Source organism: Dendrobium catenatum, unplaced genomic scaffold (assembly GCF_001605985.2).
Source record: "Dendrobium catenatum unplaced genomic scaffold, ASM160598v2 fragScaff_scaffold_390, whole genome shotgun sequence".
NCBI lineage: Eukaryota > Viridiplantae > Streptophyta > Magnoliopsida > Asparagales > Orchidaceae > Dendrobium > Dendrobium catenatum.
Window position 1 is genome coordinate 6,681,653 of NW_021318852.1, and position 21,537 is coordinate 6,703,189.

At 34.6% G+C, this 21,537-nt stretch overlaps 1 protein-coding gene across 3 annotated transcripts in view; it reads right to left on the reverse strand.

Moving 5' to 3' along the window:
* LOC110097523 (protein SCAI homolog) overlaps positions 1-11,990 on the reverse strand; it is a 43,613-nt gene extending 31,623 nt beyond the window's left edge. For all 3 annotated transcript variants that reach the window (XM_020823938.2, XM_020823937.1, XM_020823936.1), the window contains exons 1-4: positions 11,697-11,990; positions 11,215-11,620; positions 7,632-7,838; positions 7,289-7,507 (exon numbers count right to left, since the gene is read on the reverse strand). In XM_020823938.2, the coding sequence (XP_020679597.1) occupies positions 7,289-7,507; positions 7,632-7,838; positions 11,215-11,620; positions 11,697-11,809 (945 nt within the window). In that variant the 5' untranslated portion in view covers positions 11,810-11,990. The remainder of the gene's footprint in view (positions 1-7,288; positions 7,508-7,631; positions 7,839-11,214; positions 11,621-11,696) is intronic.
* Between the last annotated feature and the right edge of the window lie 9,547 nt (positions 11,991-21,537).

Sequence of the window (21,537 nt, forward strand, 5' to 3'; positions counted from 1 at the left end):
ATATATATATATATATATAAGTGCACCACCTTGAGGAACATGCAATTGTCATGGAAAGCGTGCCAGAATCTAAAGAAGTTGTGGAAAGCATGTCACTGTCTAAAGAAGCGTGTAGAAAACTAAGAAAGTATGTCGCCACCTCGAGAAGTATATACTATATAGTAGCCAAAGGAAGCTCGCAAGCACCTTGAGAAGTGTGACATTACCAGGAGAGGTGCACAACTACCTCAAAAAGTGAGCAGCTCTAAAAAATATGCAATTATTTAAAAATGAAAAAATTCAATAAATAATATATATTGAAAAGTGTATGAATAAGCTATGGATATGCACTAAAAACATGTGCAAATGCAACGCATATTGAAAAGCAGCAAGTTCATCAAAAAATATGTTACTACACCATGCAAATACGCCAAAAAGCATGCAAAGGCATCATGTGGGCACATCAAAAAATGTGCATGTCATTTAAAAGGAATGTCAAAATTATCGCATGTGCTCAAACAAAATATGCTAAGCACATAATATTTAAGAATGATGAGTAGGATTAAATGTGAGTTGAACTTAAGTCCCTTTTAATAAATTGAAATCAATATACCTGCATGAGCTCCAACAAAAGTGAAATGCTTAAACATAATGTCCAAGAATGTTCTGCGAGTCAAGGATAAATTGAATTAAGCTCTTCTAGCCTTGAAAGGCATGCGATTGCTCTACATTACATACAATCATTTTAAAAACCATGAACTTTTTTTTAAGTTCAAAAATCCTCATATGTACTTAGACAAGCATGTTAAACGCTCGAATACGAAGCCTGAGAATGCTGCATATGCTAAATGAGAAAAAAATTTAAATTACATTTATCTCAAAATGTGCAAATACATCATATGTCAACATTAAAGAGTGCGCAAGTGCACTATAACAAATATAACTATAGGTGTACAAAGGCATTGTGTAAATGTACTAGACAATATGCACATCATCTAAATTATGTTCAAGCCTTAAGAAGATCAAATTTGTCTGCAGGTGCTTCGATAAACTTACATGCTACATAGATGTAAAATAAAATAAACAGAGATCCGGCTCGATCCTTTGCAAGCAAGTAGGCAAAGTCAAAAATAATGAATTAGAAGTATTCAAATTCCCTGATTATGACTATGCTAAAAGAAAAATCTCAACCAAATAGATCCATTTTCAAAATCAAATTTTTATGTAACAAATATAAATATTGAAGTGACTCCAATGCCACCTTGATGATGGTCATCTTGATAGTGAATCTTAAGAGGAAGAGATACTATTTTTTGAAATGCCCCCAAATCCTAATGAGAGTATGTTGTTGATCACACACAAATAAAAATATGAAAATTCAATTAAATTATAACCTAAAAAAAGTCCAACTGAAATCTATCTCTATACCTTAAGCAAAAACATCCTCCATTCATAAATATTTGTCAAAGGTAATAAATTCAATAATAACTTCAGTCCACAAAGGGCAAATGTTTTACTAATGTATAGCTAAAATTCTTTCTCAAACAATCTCTTTCTGGTACAACATTACACATACCTTCTAACTTGAGGTTTTGACTCCAAATTACACCGTAGGAAAACAATTACAATCAGGGCTCTCTAACTGGAAAGTTTTGCGGTAAAAATGCATCATTAAATTATGGTCACAGCCTGCAAGTTCCTTAATGACTAAAAATCCTTAAATAATGAATCATAAAGCGCACTAAATCCAGCATAAATCTCTCTGTTAGCTAAGGTCTACTTGAATTTCTCTTTTTAGATACATATCCATCACAGTTCTATAAGGAACCCTTGACAAAGCAACTACTTGTTGCCAACAAATATCCTTCAATCAAATTGGACCAATTAACTCCTCTAACTAAGTAGACTACGAACCATGACAAACTGAGACTGAAGGACTATGGGATCATAATCAGGTTCATCATCGTTCCCCCCACAATCCGTTTTAATTATAAGTTGATAAATTTTAAATCCACTACTAAATTTGTTGCTACTATATGCTCGGTATCTACAGCCTATCCAACAACTAATTTTAATCGAAAGCTCTCTCTAATCACTGAAAGGGGAAATCTATGTTGCATCAATACGTATACGGCGACATGGATACGACACGATACGGATACATGACACGTCAATTCTTAAAAATACAGGACACGGGTACGACGCGGACATGACATTATAATTTATAAATTATACATAAAACTTAAGAAAACAATCAAAGCATAATATTTGAAATTACAAAAAAAAAAATGACAACAACATCATTTGTAGCCTTGTAGCTTATAATATCAAAATAAAAGTAAGCATTAAATGTCTAGTACAACAACAACAGCATAAACATAAATTATCTAGCACATGAAGTTTCAACTATTCAATAGAAGGAATGATATAATTATCTTCTTCATTGGTTTGTCTTTAAACTTCTATATCATCTTCAATAAATATCATAGCTTCTAATTCAGGCTCATCAAGTGAAAGATTAATAATTTTTAATATTTTCATATCATCAAGAGACTCAAATCAATCTCGGAAATGAGAGAATCTTGCTCGCAACCGCGGAAGTAAATACGACACGTCTTTTTTTATGGATTTCTTTTTGTTTTTCAACAGACACACGTATCGGATACGTGTGTCCTTTTGAAATTAAATAGTATTTTAATTTCATACGGCTTTGGCGTATCTGACACGTATCGGTAGAGTATTGGAGGCGTATCCGTGTATCGGTGTATCGAATACAGCACGCCTTCATAAATAGGTGTATCGGTGCAACATAGGGGGAAATTAATCATTAGAGCTAACGCATATAGGAAGCTCAAAACCATATCATTGAAGTCCTCGCAAAATGAGGGTAAAATTTCTGGATAGTGTCATATATTTAATCTAACAAAACTTCTTAAAATTTGACACAGAAACATCCTTCAAACTCTCCCATGCAAAGAGTGATGAGATACAAACAAGAATTGCAAGGAATTGATAAAATATTATAAAGCTTGCCACTTTAAGGTTAATGTATCACAAGAATAACTTTAAAATTTTTCATTTGAAGTTTGATGTGACATTCGATTACAAGCTAGGAGAACAAAAAAATTAAAATAATATCAAAAAAGTACAGTAAAACTGGTTATGCCGTAATAAGAATCCATGGATTAATATTTAAAACATTCACCTTGAGTTTCCCTCACTCAATCTCTTTATGGCTTAACAGAAGAATAAATTTAGCACTCTTGACGATGTCACCAAAAGAAAGAGAGGGGCTTACGATACCGTCCAAGGAGAAGATAGTCGGAGTTGAAGGAGTGGGTGGATGATTTTTTTTTTTTTTTTGAGTGGGTAGATGATGTTGAAGTTGCCACTGGATTGGATGTTAGAAGTCGTTGATGGCATTGGTCAAGGAGAATAAGATCCTGTCAACGTACTCCACTACGGTGTTGTCGACCTCCCGATTAATGTTGAACAATGGTGATTGTAGCACATCTATTCGACCTTGATAATCAAATCAAGAATCCATAGTCGAGATATGGTTCGGCCATGCATGGGAAGAATAGGTCAATTGGTGGTGCATCCTTCCTTGGGGGTTTGATGGAGCAAGGAGAGAAAGAGATATGGAGGAGAAAGAAATTAAAATCTAAAGTTGATTTCATAATTTTGTTAATGGCGAGGGAGGGAAAAATTGAAATTCCATAATACCTTAATGGAGAATTAATTAGAGGAACTTATGGAGAGAGGTCGGCAGGTTAAGAGGGATTAAGGGGCTTAATTGGTGGGATGGGAAATTAATTGGGGAGAGGAAAAAGGAAAGGGGAGGGGGGCCGGCCAAAGGAGGAGGGAGAAAATATGTCCACATTCAATGTATGTGGTCCCGGGCTTTAATTGGTGATCAGTTACATTGGGGAAGTTTCCTAAATTAGATTTATTGATAAGGAAATGATTTGAAATTCAAATTAATTTGAATTCAAATTCGAAACTTTCCAAATCCATATTGGGATGATTTAGGAAAGTATTTAGGAGGTAAATTGAATTGAAATCCAACTTAGCCCTAGGTAGGCCGGCGGCTAGGAAGGGGGGTGGGGTTGGGCTTGCCGGCAGTTTAGGAAAAGAAGGTGGAGAGGTGGAGGTGACGGTGGGAACTAGGGAACCCTGGGCAAGGGGTGTTGGAAGGGGCCGGCGGGTTTGGGTGGAGGGGTGATGAAACCGGCGGTTTGGGAAGAAGATGGGGAGGGAACCAGCGGTTATGGGAGGGTGGGGAAGGGGAAGGGAAATAAGAACAGGTACAAACCGCAAGCCCGGACTCCTCCAAGGCTGGCGGGTATTGCTTTCACCCACGCCACGGGACTCTCTCTCTTCTCTCAAGTGCTCACACCAAAGAAGAAGACAAAAGCTGAAATTTTTATTCAAATCATCATCCAAATACAATAGAGGGGGCCCTTATATATAGGCCTCAACATGACAAAAGAAAAGGACTAAACTGTCCTCAGGGCTATAACATCAAGCTAACTACCCATAGGGGTAAAATAGAAAAAAACGAAATATAAAATAAACAATATATAAAACGCATAAAAAAAGGCTCCTGATCGTGACCATCGATCTCCGATGCTTCCTCTAATAAACGCGCTAAAATCTTCTGCTGATGTCCTCATCAGAGAGGTTGTAAAGAAACTTTTCAAAGCCCACAATCTTGTTATCTTGTGCGCTGATGTTGTAACATAAGTTAATAGAAGATGCCATGCTATTTCTACTTAAATTAAACATTGTCATCATCTATGACATGCTCATGATTTCTTTATTTAATCTTAGTCACTGATGAGAATCCTGCATTGACTATAAAATAGCTTCACAACATATAATACAAAACTTGGATATTATTTCACCTAGCATATCATTTCAGACTTCAGAGAAACTTTTGAATGTTTTTATTTTTCCAAAAGCCAAACAGGGCATCATTTTTAAACAAAGAGAATTTATCATATGAAAAAAATTGCAAACATTTATCATCATTCAACTTGTTTACTAAGAAAATAAAGAAAATAAAATATACTCCAGAAAAAAAAAATATCAATAATGAAAACTGAAAGGCAACCGAGCTATTACTGAATAATAAACATGCCATTATAATAAAGTTTGTTAAGCTCAAAAAATTGCCTCGTAATGTGCTCTTCGACATGAGCAATGTCAAGAAAACTATGTCCAAAAAATAGTATGTATATTATAAGACAAGAAAAGAATCATATTTATAGTTCAATACTTCAATATAAAATCATGATAAAAGCGGAGAAATGGATTGCAATGCAACTCAAGAGCTGTGTATCATATCATAGTTAGAAAATATTAATTTAAACCAGCATTCCAAAAAGCCAAAAAATATTTTTTTACGATATAAAAAAAAAACCAATACTTTCTGAATGATGCTTCCATATGGAGTTTTTAGGCACCATAATTGCTTTTGACTAAATGAGCAGCATGATTGATAATTGTTTGACAAGTGTTTTTAAATTTTTTAAGTTGTTTAAAAAATACTCAAAATAAGTTATAGATGTTTTAAGTTTTTTCATAATAATTTTTCTCATCCTACCCACAGAGTCTGATGTCTCACATGACTCACCCACAGTTGGTGATGGCGGGAAGCTCCCCGACTAATAGCGTCTCACCCCAAACTATTTGTCATAATGCTTGAAGGAACGGTTTTCCTCACCATATCCACACCTGAAGGTTGCAAAAACCGACCCTCCTTATCCCACAAAGCATCCGCCTAGCGTCTGCACAGACATTGGCCTTTTCCTTGCATTTTCCACCCTACAGGTTGGTCAGGGCTTCAAGCTCGAGAATAGGGGTGTAAGTGAGCCGAGCCGGCTCGAGCTCGACTCGTTTATGGGCTCGCGAGCCGAGCTTATCGAAAAGGAAATTTCTATGGAAAAGGGGAAAAGGAAATCAATTGGAAAAGGTTGTACCTTTGGGTACTTTAAGACGGTGCTCCTGCGTAAATCGAATGGGAAAAGGAAATGTAAATGAAAAATTTAAGATAACATTGTTTCGAAATAGTATAAATGAAAATATCCAAAGAAGTATAAGTTAATGAAATAAAAGAAAAAGATTAAGAAAAGAAAGAACATATATTAATCCATTTTTTTATAAAGATAAATTTATATAATTCTCACTGAGTTTACTTAGTAAACTCAAACCACAAGTTTAAATGTTTCAGGTTATTCCTAAGAGAAGTAATGGCTGAAAGAGAAGAACATGTTTACAGAAGGCGAGGTGCAAATGACAACAGGTAAAATAGATTTTTTTGTGTTTAGTGGCTCTTCAGTTTTTGTAAAAGTTTTGATGACTAGTTATCTTATACTTTTGGAAATGTACTATCGTCCGACCTTTCGTACCCGCCTCGTTAGATCGAGCATCCGGGACGGGTCGTGACAATTTTATTTATTAAATTTAAATATTAAAAAATAATAATAATAATCACCTAAATTTTATTTAAAAGTGAAATATTTCATATTTTTTAAAAATTTTTGTTTAAGTTTCAAAAATCCTGCTTAAGGTTTAAAAATCCCGCCTAATTTTAATTTTTTTTTAAAAATCCCGCCTAAATTTAAAAATTCCCTCTCATTGTTGGCGAGCCGGCTCGAGCTCGTTAACAGTGACACGAGCTCGACTGTCGAGCTCGAGTTCGAGCTCGATAAGGGCCTAAACTCGACTCGACTCAACTCGTTTATACCCTTACTCGAGACCATCTAATGGGCTTGATGGAAGAGGGAAAGGGTGACGTCACCAAATGGCTGCTAAAAAACATAGGCTCAACAGCAAGAAGCTAGGGAAGGGTAAGGGTCAGTAGTGGGCGTTTTAGGAGGTGTTGGATGTGTGCTTCAACCATTCGTCAACGGAGGAAATAGGTTTCTTTTCTTTTTTTTTTTTTTGGAAAAAAATGTATGAGAAACCAAATGTATTTTTTGTCTCAAGTTAGAATATAAACAAAAAAAAAATTAAGAGATATCAAATAGCTCAATATCTCCTTAATTGCATTCCTATAATATTTTCTAACCATTTTAGCCTCTCATTGTGGGTTACACGATAGCATTGAGAGGTTTGTAAAATATTAAGTTAGTATCAGAGTATCGATCTTTGATATATAGTACAAACAAAAAGAGGATATCAACATGCTTTTTGAGAAGAAATGCTAAGTTGAAGATAATACTTTTATCAATGAAGTATCACTGGGGGAAAAAATAACGTAGTAATTAAATGCAAGTAAATAATGAGCTTAACACGAACTCACCACAAGAAAATATGTAATAGTCGGACGATACAAAATTACTTTATGTGGGTTGGGGGGTAGGGCAGAATCTCTGATGTCTTGCAGTAGATTCACACGATTAGGTCCCATTCCATTGTAATTGCTATCAGTAGCAATGTTTAGGGAGAACGAGCCACATGGTTCCCACTCCAAACACTGAAGCATTCTAAATGTGTCTAGAGTAAGCTCTGCAAACTTAACCTAGACATAAAGGACAATGACGCGCATAAACAATTAAAATCAGCGGCTGAAATCAAAATGCATAAGATCATATAGACTATCAAATAAAGTAATAAACTAAAAAAATGGAATATACGTTGCTAACCTCATTGTGACAATAGCTGCTCAATATTGCATCACGTAGAACTAAACCTTTCCTAGAGTTGTAAGAAGCAGCAACAGGAAGAGAATCTGGATGCGTGTCATAGACAAAGCTATATCTTAATGGCCTCATATTCATAAAAGATGTATCAAGTTTCAAAAATCGGATAATTTCCTGAACCACATGCTTCCATTCTTTGTACTCTATTTCCTGAAATACAAGTTCAGCATTACCGATAACAACCAGGCAACCTTTAAGATGTGACACCAACAATAAAAAAAGTACTTCAAATGATCCAAAATAGAACTTTCTTTCTCATGTAAAGAAAGGAAAAGATTGTTCTATCAAAAAAATTAGTGCTCACAAAGCATCAGTAGACGATTAATTAAATACTAAAGATCACATGAAGTAATGTTTCATAAAGTCAACTACATCTTAATATTTAGAGGTGCATATTAACCAGCAAAGAAGAACATATGATTCTTCTAAACCAACCATATTGGATGTTGAAGTAGATAAGAAGATAACTAATCCAATCCAAAGACTACATACCAGCTGAAGAGTCCGAGAAATTTGTGAGTTACAAATAACAACCAATCCCAAGCCATCAAGAAGTAAGCAGAATTAAAAAAATATGATATTAAAGTCCCTTTAATTCTTCAATCAGACCAAACAGGTTATAAAAACAGTTTAGATTCTATAAACCCTGCAATTTTCAGATTAAAGGACTAAGAAATTTAAATCCCTCTATTCCCTTAATCCAACCATTTCTAGGATTAAGGTATTAAGGATTAAAGAGATGGGTGTAGAGAGAACGTGGTGGAGCAAAAGCCAAATGTCCAAGTAGAAGCAATTAACTAATTAATTGATTAAACATAAGATAAAGAAAATTTAACCCTAATAGGACCAATTAAACACTAATTAATCAACATTCAATCCCAATTAGTATTTAATCAACTAATCTCCCTATTCATTAATTAATTACAAATTACCTAAGAAAATCAAACCAAACTAATTAACCTATGTCTAGTCGAAGTTAATGATTCCCTAATTAGTCTTATTAAAACTATTTAATCAATGTTAAAATCATACTTAGCCTAACTAATCAAGCTGGCTATAAAATAATTACTAATTACTTGTGGAATGTAAATATTATTTTGCTAAGCAATATTTAATTACGACCAATTAAGCCCTAATAAGTTTAAATCAATGACAAATAACGTAATTAAAACATAGTTAACTTAAATTAACATCAGCTCATTGATTGGGTAATAATCACTTGAGATCATTAATCACATGTTAATTCCTATTTAATTCAACTACGTATTATCTAATGAATAAATTAGAGTTTTAATGAATATAATTAGAGTCAACTTAGTCTAATTAAATTTTAACAACTCTCGTATAGCCTTAATTAATTGCTACTTGCAAATCAATCGAGTCACTACCCTTTATTCTATTAGATGTTGATTAGTGGGCCTCATTAATAAAATATTGTAATCCATTTCCTGAATCTTTACTTTTTTTTAGTATTTTCTTTGAACCAAAACAATACAAAACAACATTTTGAAAGTATCACCTCTTAAAAGACACATTTCATTTATATTCCAAATTTATCTAAAACTTGAGCAAAATCAATATATGGCGCACGCATCCTTCTGGCCCAGATATTCTATGTCTCTTGATTCGCTGGCGGTGCCCAAGCTAAATCCATCAACCCCATACCACCAACCCTTACGCTTCCAAGCACAACACTCACCGCATAGCTAAGGTTTGATTTATTATTATTATTATTATTATTATTATTATTATTATTATTATTATTATTATTATTATTTGTTTTGTTATACAAAAGCTTTCATCCTAGCCCAAAAAAATTATATTTATTGTGATTTATGAAGTTGATGCTAGTTTTTATTTGTGTTATGTGATTTTAACATCAACAACATCAAGCCTTATCCCACTACATGGGGTTGGCTACATGAATACTTTTTCTCTATTGTGTCATGTTAAGGATCAAATTCTCATTTAAATCTAATAAAGAAATGTTATTTCTAATATTTACTAAACAATTCTTTTTAGGTCGATCTATATCTTTCTTAAAATAAGCCAAATCTAATACATCTACTCTCCTAATCGGCGGGTCATCAAAAGGCCTCCATTTTATGTGACCAAACCATCTAAGTCGACTCTCTCTAATATTATCTTTTACTGGAGCTACTCCAATCTTTTCACGTAAATGCTCATTTTATATCATATCTCTAAGAGTAAAGTCACTCATCCACCTGAGCATCCTCATCTCTGCAAAACTTAACTTAATATTATGCTTCTCTTTTAATGGCCAACATTCTGCAACATAAAGCATTGCAAGTGTCACCGCCATCTTATAGAATATTCCCTTCAATTTGAGAGGATTTTCCTATCACACAACAGGCCCGATGCATTCTTCCACTTCAACGATCCAACTTGAATTCTACTAATAATATCTCAATCTATTTCACCATCATTAAGGGCGTGTCCCAGAACACGACATAAACACGACCCAAAATTTTCAGGTTAGGGTCAACACGTTTGAAAAATGGGTCGGGTTCAGGTCCTGATATTCGACCCGTTTCAACTTTCGGGTATGGTCCGAATCAACCTGAAACCCCGAGTTTGACCTATAATGACCGGCATTGTTATGTTTAGGGCAACTGTAGCAACTAGCGAGTGGGCAGCGGGTTGACTTATAGTTTTATTATCTTATAATTTGTTTTAGTTCGCATTAGGCGACTGCTCGCTCGTTCTGTCTTCGTCTTTCTCAGAATTCTCCGGGAGAGCAAATTGAATGCAAAGTGTGGGCATGGTCGCGAGTCGTTGGTCCGATAGGGGATCACACCATCGGAGTGGAAGTTAGAGCAGAGGGTAGTTGTGGATGACAGCGAGTTGATTGTGGATCTGTTTGCAATCATGTGAAGCAATGGAAGAGGGTCGGTGGTCGGGCAATGGATCTCACCATTGGAATGGAAGTTGGAGCCGAGGATAGTCATCGACCGCCCATTTTCTTCGACGTCAATCATTGTCAACCACTAGTCATATTTAGCGTTGATCTTCGTCGACTGCCTATTTTCTTCGGCTTCTATTATCGCCGACAACCCATCTTCTTTGGCAATTTGTCATTCTTCACAAGCTTCAGGCTCTGATACCAACTGATATAGTGGGTCAGCAGAATAATTGGATCTGCTAGAATGAATACCCAATCAAGGGAACAAACGCAACCTTAAAGCTTCAAAAGAGATTAATAGTCATCATCCCTAACATTTCTACAACCTTCTATATATAATATATCAAAAGAGATTCCTAAAACTTTCTAGAAAAAACATGTAACAAACTAGATTTAATATTCATATGGAATGCTTTAACTAAGATGTTCCACACCACTTACTGATTTCACGAACTCACAAGAAATAATAATAAAGAGCATTAAGAACGTGTTTTGAAATCCCAAATCCATCAACTTCCAAGCAATTTCTCCCGTACGAATCGAATTAAGGAGATGATTGGTGACAAAAAGATGCCGAGTACGCGTGATAGAAGAAAGACAGACCTGAAAGCTCCTCCTGGACTCATCTACAAGCGTCCTGAGATGGTTTGCGAGTATCGAAACCATGTCACGGCGGCCGAGAACGAGGCACACGATCAGGAACCGAGCGAAAAAACGAAGCTGCTTATTAGCCAGTGCAGGATCCGGCGCCGAACCGCCCGATGCTGCGGCCGAGTCCCGGAAGTACTCTCGCGTGAGGATTGCTTCATAGAATACGTAGGCCTCGAGTAGGTTCCCGCTGTCGCTGGTTCTCTGGTACTGAAAGTAGTACAGCTGCGCGATCCGCGAGGCGATCTCACCAATCTCCCACCGCTTCAAACCGGCCTCCACCAGCTTCTGCCGGTTCTCCTGCTGCAGCTTCCAAAGCTGCGTATAGATCTTAAAAGCCTTCTGGAAGTCCGCATCGTTCCTGAGTGGCTCCGCACCAAAACGGTGAGAATTTCTAGGGTTTCGTTCTAATTTTATTTAAACGATTCAATCATTACCTAGCGCGGCCGAAGTTTGGAAGTTCGCGGATACGAGAAAACTTGCGATCACCTTTATCTAGGAGAAACCAGAAGTGTTCCGTCGCGCTGATGGTACCCTGGCCCTGGGCCATGGGGGTTGCCGGTGATGATTGTCGCGGTCGTGCTACCGGAGGGGTAATGGAGAGGTCATCTAATTGATGGCGGAAGGAGAACTGGAATGTGGCATGTGGCCGCCTCGAATCAGACGAGGTCGAGGCAGTGAGACTGATCAGCCGGCGGTGGGGTTGAAGGACTCTGGAGGTGACAAATTATCTAATCCAATTTTTAAAAAACAAAAGAAATAAGTACATAGGGATTAGGGGTGGTTAAAAGTAAAATGGATACAAAATAATTTAATGTAATAAGTTTGAGAATATTAACTTTAGATTTGAAGTAAGATCAATATAGTGTAAATTATTTCCAATCATGTTGCCCCCTGCCACCCAATATAAACAGCCATAGCTGGAAAGTCATCTGCACTTTTTTCTGGGAAAAATTGGGAGCCACCTGTACTCGTAGTTGAGATTAATTCTTAGTATTCACATGGCTCTCTCTCTAAGGATTTGTTACTTGTGAGTCTCTCTTTCTATCACTTTTTTTCTGAAAAAGAAATTTATAGTTATTTGTTTATTTGCTATGAATGTGTACAATATTATTAGATTTTTTTTACTTTACAATATATAATAAAAGCATTTAAAAATCTCATAAAAATGAAAAATATTATTGAATTGATTCTAGTTACATTTTATATTATTTTTTTAAATTGACATGAAGGCTAGAGAAGAGAATTTAATAAATTATAATTATACATATTGTTGAGAAGAGGATCTCAAAGCCCACTCAAGTAAGTTATTTTTCATTTAAAAGTATAATTGTTCTATATTATATTATATCAGTTGCTACAATAACAATCAAACGAGCATTCTCCTTCATGAATATTATAAAGAATCATGTGTTAGATCCAACCATTTTGTAAATTTAAAGTTTTAATTTTTATGATATAATATAATTTTTAAAATTTATTTGAATATGAAAATGTGTTTAAAATTAGCAAAAAGAAAATATAGAAAATGAACTTTGGGGAGTAGATTAATTTCTTTTAGAAAATATCAGTGTATAATTTTTTTCTAACAATTTTACTTATTGAAAATTTAAATACATATTTAGAATAATTTGAAAATTATTAATTTGTGCCCCCACTAATAAAAAATAATGGCTCCACCCCTGCCTGACTCTATCACTCGCCTACTGGTGCCATCAGCTAGAGCCAACTCTACCGCAATCCTTATGGATCATTGTTGACTGCCGCTATTTTGGGCTTTACACCACATTTGTTTTATTTTTGTTAAGTGAAAAGTATGGTAATGTTTTGCTTATAAATTATTGTAAAAATATTTGTTTTAGTTGATGTTGTAAAGGAGATTGCAAGAAAAAAAAAAATTTGCCTCCAACACTCCAGCGCCACTCTGGAAAAAAAAAGAATTTGCCTCCAGCACCACTCTGGAGCACCATTGCACTCTAACTTTCGTAATTTTGCATATTAATTAACGCCCTGACACCATCATTTGGAGCACCCCCGACGCCATCATCTAGAGCGCCCTGACTCAATTAGATGGAGCGCCGCAGCGGCCAATTATATTCAACATTGCAACACCTTAGCGGCATGAAATCGCCTACAACACCACAACGAACAAGTTAGAGCGATTCACTATTGAAATGTCATGTCTATTCATTCCAATGTCGTGGTGGAGCCCAGCATCGAGCACTGATGTGCTAGTTCATTTGTTAAGCGTCGTGGTGCCTGGGACTATTTGCATTAAGTCTATATATTCTCTTTTTTTTTTTTAAATTATGGGTTTGACCATCTATTTTATGTACAAAATAGTAAGAAAGTGAGAATTAGGTGTGGAGAATGATCATGCATAAGGGAGATTGATCTAGGAATCATCTATTGTTTGTATTTGATTGTAAAAGTTGTTATGGGTGATATTTTCTTCATTTAAACTCATATACTTTGTTGTTGTTTGTATAATGAATCATGTTATGTATGAAATCATTTCTTTGATTGGTTAATTCTTAGTTTTGGTCTTATGATGTTAAAAAATATATATTTTTGCCTTATGTAGACTCTAGTTCATGAAATACTTTAGTGTTGTTTTCAATCACTCCCAATCTTAATTTAGTTCATGCAATGTTCATAGTTGAAGTTCAAACTTGGTGTGATTAATTGCCTCGACGAAGGAATGATAAAACAAATATGCAGATTGAAATGAAAATCTTTTGTATCTAAACATAGGATTGTGGATAAATTTTTTATAAATGTTTTGGATGTGGCATCCACTTATTTGCTTTAAATATATTTACTAGTTTTTTCGAATTAGATTTGCATAGCTTAACATTATACCACTCATAAAGATAAACTAATATTTTGCTATCGATTTAAAAGATATAAACTATAATTTATTTTTCTAATCAGATGCAGCATATAGAATATATAATCCATCCCAAAAGAAAGAAAAGCATACTCTCTTATCATTCCAATTAGAATAATATGTTATAAACTTATTTCCATAATCAAATATAAAGGATATTTAATTCGCCGTAAAAGCAAATAAAATATCCATCTATCTTTTGATTATGAAATTAAATTTAGAATATATATAAAGTTAGTGTGCATTCACACATTTTTCCCCCACTTTATAAAGAAACTAATATACGGCTTATTTTATTATGGGATCTAAAGTTCCTATAAGAGAAAGCATTTATAGTTAATTACATCTCCAAAGAGAAACTCTCAATTACAGTGAAGACAAAATGATTTTAAAATTTACAAATTTTAAAAAATAAGGGTGATTTACATATCTACCACTTTATTTCATATTATTTTTATATCTAACACCTAAAATTTTAATATTACGTTCATATCACTCATATAAAATTTTAATATCAAATATATCACTCTTATATTTTAATATTACCATCCATACCACCCTATAAATTATAATATTTTATTTTATGCATCCATATTTGTTCTATGAGTGGTATGCATATTTTAATAAAATTTTAGTTATTAGATGTGTAAATAGCATGAAATAAAGTTGTATGTATGTAAATCCCTTAAAAAGATAATCGGGCTACTTATATTTCGATGCACAGACTTTAGATTATAAATTCTGGAATTGATTTGAAACTTAAATTTGAATTAAGCAAGGATATGCACTAAGAGAGGTGTATACAATCTGAACTTACCACTTGCCTAATTTGACCTTTCAACTAACAATCCTAATCACAACAGTCACCGTATGAATACAAGATTTAGTAAGCTTTATCCTAGGAATCAAATCGAATGCATACAACATGCTTACATATATACAGAAAAGTAAATGAATCTATTTATGGCCTTCGAGCTCCATAGCTTCTATGGAATTCCAAAAGAGAGCATCCTTTGTGAGAGGATATTATCTTTTGGAGCCCCGCTTGTATGTACATAAGCAATTACATTTGAATCTTTTACAACTCATAATGTTGTACAACTCAATATAAATATACACTAAAATCTATAAAATTTAAATATATATTTTTTGCACATCATCACCTAAGAACATTATACTTAGTAGGAAAATAAAGAGCAGAAAAATAAAATGCAGATATGACGACGTTGTGTGAGCATTCATATATATAGAAAAGTTAATGAAAATAAATTGCACGGTCTTGAATTCATTCACTCCGCTTTTTGGTGTACTAATAGAAAAGTAAATATGACATTCATATTTGACATAAAAGTAAGCAAACACACATTGGTGCTCTTTAGGAAAAAAACACCCTCAATCAAACCAAACCAATGCACCAACCTAACATATGTTAAAATTAGTTGTATTAACAAATCATCTAAGTATGTGAAAGAGAGAGTGTGACTTTGGTATGTCCTATAGGGATTTAATATTTAAAATGCATATATTTTAAATATTTAATCATTCAAGGCTGAAAGGCTCTCCATAATTTAATAATAATTATTATAATCTTAAAATTAAGTGTTAATTAATTCATCATAAATGCTTAAGTACTTAAAGAGAAATCTAATGGCTAATAAATTAAACAATAAGAGCATGATCTTGTAATGTGAATATCTCATCTAATTTGAGGTAGTTAGGTACAATATTTTTTTGCATGGACTTAGGCGATGGATAGAACATTTTTCATTAGCATCCCAACATAGGAAGTAGCTGTGATAACATTTTTTTTTCTTTTATATTTTGCATATGTGATGATGTGGTGGTTATTTAATTATGACTTGTTTTAATTTTTTGTTGCTTGTTTTTTTCTATTTTTTGGATTGATGAGTGGGTACTTGCCCTTAAGTAATTAAGTTTTTATACAAATATTTTATGCACGTAGTCACATTCCCAAAGGGCAATAAAAAATACATAAATAATTATTATAAATATGTTTGTTAACAAGTACAACAAGGAATTTTAAGCCCTTGGGAATGTGGACCTAAGGACTAAGTTATGTATGTTTGATGTATGTGATTTTTATTATAATTATGCTAACATATTTTTTTGTAGGAGATTCATGTATTTTTTATTTTTTAAATATAGTTTTCGTTAGAAAAGCCTTGCAGGTATGTGGATATTTCAGAAAGTAGAATGCCAAATATATGAATAACAATCAAGACACACACTATTTAATGATGTAAAGATTTAGGCTCAGTTGTATATATGGTAAAACTCAGCTACCTTTTTTTTAAATTTTTTTGCGGTGTATTATAGAACACAGCTGCATTCATGACCATTAATTATTATTTATTATATAATGATTGGTGTCTTTACTATGATTACGCATTAAAATTGCATGTTTTTTCCTTTTTATTTATTTATTTTGCTTTGGGTGGCTTAGATAGAGTCTTTGCATTGTGCTCTTAGGATGTTAAATCTTTATAAAGTTAAAATTTTCTTAAATAAGATAAAATGAACATATGATTTAAATTTAGGCTTCGTTTGGGACGGCTTTTTTGACGCTTTTTAAAACGGAGTTTTAGTACAGAAATAAAAAAATTTGTACTAAAACTCCGTTTTAGAAAGCAATAAAAAAGCCGTCCCAAACCAAGCCTTAATCAATTTTTTAAAATTTAATGCATGACCCTTTGTGGATCACTTTTCAAAACTCACATATTGTTTTAAACCTTATTCACTTCATAATGATTATCGACGAGTTCTGATTGGCCTCACTTATGCATGCATAGCTTTGAGTCAAATCATATAGATTTTTCATTTACAACATATATGGATAGTTCACTTTGCATAGCAGAGTATCATTCATGGTAGGGCTTGATGTCCATTTCCCTTTATGTACCTTCCACTATTATTCATTTGCATAATATCATATTTTATAGATTTAATACACAATGTGGAGTTTAGCTTTTACCCCTTTCCGAAAATGGTGGAAAATCGAAGTTAGGGCTGCCTAGATCCTTATTAGGTTTAGCTTTTAAGTCCCCTCGCAGTGCCTTGCATTAGTTAGGTCGTAGGCATTATTACCAAGTGTATAGTATGTCCATTCAATATCTAGTGTCAAAGGATGGTGGTATAGGTATAATGTTACATGCCTTATCATTTGGTAGGTTGTCCACTATTCAGAGATCTTAAATCCCACACATGTCACGACCCGACCCGACGGGGACGGATCCCGCCCGAGCCGGACCGCGACCAAACCTTCTTATCCAGGATCTGGCTTTGGAATTGGTTACTGAACTGAATCTTCCAAAATAATCAACTCAACAGACACAAAACCACAGAGCTACTATGAATCATCAAATGCAGCGGAACAAAACATCTATATTTTCATTTTCCTCAAAATAATCATCTACAGATACAGTACATGGCTTTTGAACAGAAAGAAAGACAGAACAGAAAAGCCATGACTGTACAAAAATCAAAAGATACAAACAATACCTATACGGATCAGAACTCTGAACTCTACTCCTGAACTTCCTTCCCTTTCCCCGAACCTGAAAACCACCAGAAAACAAGAGTGAGCTCAACAACTCAGCAAAGCAACAATCCTCCAATCAAAACTCTCAGAATCCAAAACCAAACTCATCAGACAGAAATCAGATCACAAATCGGAACAGAATCAGATCTCGAATCAGAGCAGAATCAAATCGGAACTTATACGGACATATATCAACCCAGAATCAGAGTCGTACAGATCAAATCACCTTAGAATACAAATCAGAACAGAATTAAATCCACAGAGTCAGAATCGTACGGAAATCAGAAATTCAAATCATATCAGAACAGAATGGTATGGAAACAGAAGTCGTATTAAATCAGAAACAGATAAGACATATCACATCAACAGAATCAGAAATCAGAATTGCAGATCGTATCAACAGAACAGATATCAACAGAGCAGATACGGAACTCAGATATCAACAGAACAGTTTCAGAAATCAGATATCAGATATCAGATATATATTTAATAGCTAAACTAAACTAAACAGAATCACTACGGATTCTGACCCTTATGTCTCCCTTGTGCTCACGGCACCAGAAATTCGCTGAATAATTAATAGCTAAGCTAAATGTGCTCACGGCACCAGAACAACAGAATTCATCAGATCCGGAACAGAACAGATATTTCTCCAACTTGAGCTCATCTAAAATTTCCCCAGACACTAACTGAATCTCATAGGATCCAGGCCCCTTATAGCTCCCTTTTATAGCATATATAGATAGCATATCAATTCAGAAGAAATCTGGACAAATCAGAAATCAGACAAAAATCGGGAAGCACAACGGCAGTATACGGAATTTACACAATTTTTTCCTGAAAATCACAATTTACCAAATTTGCACAGAATATAGATAATAACATTTCAGAACATTTATTCTACTGCACAGATAATTTTCAATTACACAGAAAAATCCAGTCGACTAAAAACACCGTCGAATCAAAAATACCCGGACAAAAATCTTCAGAAAATAACCAAAATGTGCACACTCGTCACGTCAACAACATACAGAAAGTTACGCGGTAAAAACTGAACCAGACGGAAAATACGGACGAAAATCACTAACGGAAACAAAATCCGGACAGAAAATACCGCCAAACACGACGGTTCTGAAAATTGAGAAAGGCGGAATGTGCCTTACCTTGCGTACAACAATATCTCGAACAGTCTCGTCGGACGAAAATGGCTCTGCGTCGCCCGAAAATCCACTTTTCCAAAAATCTTTTATAAAATTTTCTCTCTATTCAAAACGACTGATTGCAGCTTTATAATACACAGATCGGCCCGGCCGATCGCCAGATCGTCCCAGGACGATCAGACCAAATTTGATCGTCCTGGACGGTTCCCAGAACTATTCTCCGGCCGATATTTTGAACAGTGCAGATCAGCCTGGACGATACCTACAGAAAAACACCTGGAGCAAATCTGGACAAATTCTGGAGCAAAATTTCCACTGATCGTCCCAGGACGATCCCAGATCGTCCTGGACGATCCTGGAGCAGATTTTGATATTACAATTCTTAGGTCAAGGTTTAAGATATAATTAACCATGATAGCTTGCACGTGTGAGAAATAGACACCCACATCAAATAAACCTCAATTCGAGTTGATGTATCGAATGAAAAAAAAATCTTTATTATCGGGTCTTATATATTATTATCCATCGATATATGCAAGCGAAAGCCACTATCCTCAATGATTAATCATATATATGATCCCATCTGCTCTGCCAATGGCCTTCTTGGGTATAATGTAAAGTTCTACGACCATTTTGTCTTATAAGATGGTGTTCTCGTACCATTTACGTTTTGACCCCCGCTCATAGCATCCTTTCAGAGTCCCGCATCTGCCTTCGAGTAAAGTCTAAGGGAGGCTAGAGATGTGTAAGTTATATTTTTCTTGTGAATATCTTAGCCTATTTGTGTAAGCAAATCTATGATTGGTGGAAGAATAAGGGTGGAGAATATCATTTAATCATTTTAGATGATAATTTTCTTATTACTTCTCTTGTATCTTATCTTTCAATGATGAAATATAGATAAATTTGTTTGTTACTTCTTTCATATCTGACTAATTCTCTAGTTTTAGGCTAATACTGTAGAAAACATATCATATATAAATATAGACTCTTGTGCTTTAATAAATATATTGATGTTTTCAATATCACTCACCCTTCATTTATTGTATATAATGACCATGTATGTTGTAAAATCTAATGTGATGCATAGCCTCAACTAAGGAATACTATAGTAATTATGAAAAATTAAATGGAATGTTGGCATGTCTAGATATAAGATGTTTGAATGTTATAGGTTCTATATAGAGATAAAAAATTATAGGAAGGCCATAAACCTTTTTTTACCCCTACAAGCTCGACATATATATAGAGATGTATATGCTCTGATTCACATATATAATTAAGAGTCTCATTAGGAAAATTATGTTATTTATATTCATTAAACTTAAAACATCAATATGAGAGTAAAATAAGTTAAAGAAAAGGTTTTTGGCCTTAACATTCAAGATCTTTCTGCACGATTTGGACCGTACTATACAATTTGTGTGACATGTTAATACTTTTTGAAAATTAAAGTTACATTAGTCAACAAAAAATATAAATCAAATTTTGTAAGATTAATCACACTGTATGTCTTGGACATGATTGTGGAATTAGCTATATTTAAATACAACTCCACTGTTATATATTATATATATAATCGTTTTTAGGGTTCGAGGATAATTATAAAAATCATATTGTATGATATATTAATCAAACTATACAATCAAGCTAATAGTTATGTTAAATAGTCTTTTTAGGGTTTTTTATGGGAACCACCTTATATATATTTAATCTTTGATAAAGATGAAATAGTCCAAAGTTTTTTAGTGTGCTAAGAGCTCTATGAGAAAGTTTTTCATATATTTGTAAGTGGTTTTTGAGAGAGTTGAGAGAGGAGATATTTGAGAAGCTTGCGAGTAATTCTCGAGATGGTTCTTCAAATTTGTGTGAGGTGATAGAAGAAAGTCCTAAATGGACGGAGAAAAGAAACATAGAGGAGGAAGAAGAGCTACAGTGCTTTCTTTCTATTTCATAATTAATATGGGTTACAGGGAATACATTATATAGAGAGAAGTGGAGACATAATGATTTTATCCTTGTGAGTCGTTAGCGGCAGTCTGACGCAGCATAAGAGGTGGAGATGCTGCCGCCAGGTTAATCACGTGACTGAGCTGACTCAGTGAACGTGTGTGCTATCATCCCCCCTCAAGTTGAGCGTTCGGCGGTCGGACGATTAAATTGGAGCGCAGCATTTGAAACCGAATTGGAGGTAATGCCTTGGTGAGGATGTCCGCCGGCTGATCAGCAGAGCTGATGTGGTGAAGATTGACGGCATTGTTCTTGACGTGATCCCGGTCTCCCGGATGAAATGGTAATCAAGCTCAATGTGCTTGGTCCGAGCGTGGAACACGGGATTGTTCGCCAGTGCGAGAGCAGAAGTGTTGTCACAGTATATGGCCGTCGGTTGAAGCTGAGGTTCATTGAATTCAGCTAGTAGACGTCTTAGCCAGATGACGTCGTAAGTGGCAGAGGAGAGAGCGCGGTATTCGGCTTCTGTCGAAGATTTAGAAACAGTGATTTGTTTTTTTGCTTGTCATGACAGGATGTTTGGGCCGATAAAGGAACAAAACTAAATGATGGACTTGCGATCAGTCTTGCCTGCGGCCCAGTCGGCATCCACAGATGTGTGGAGTTTGAGGTTGCCGGTGGTGAATGGGAGCCCATAAGTTTGTGTGCTTTTGATGTGT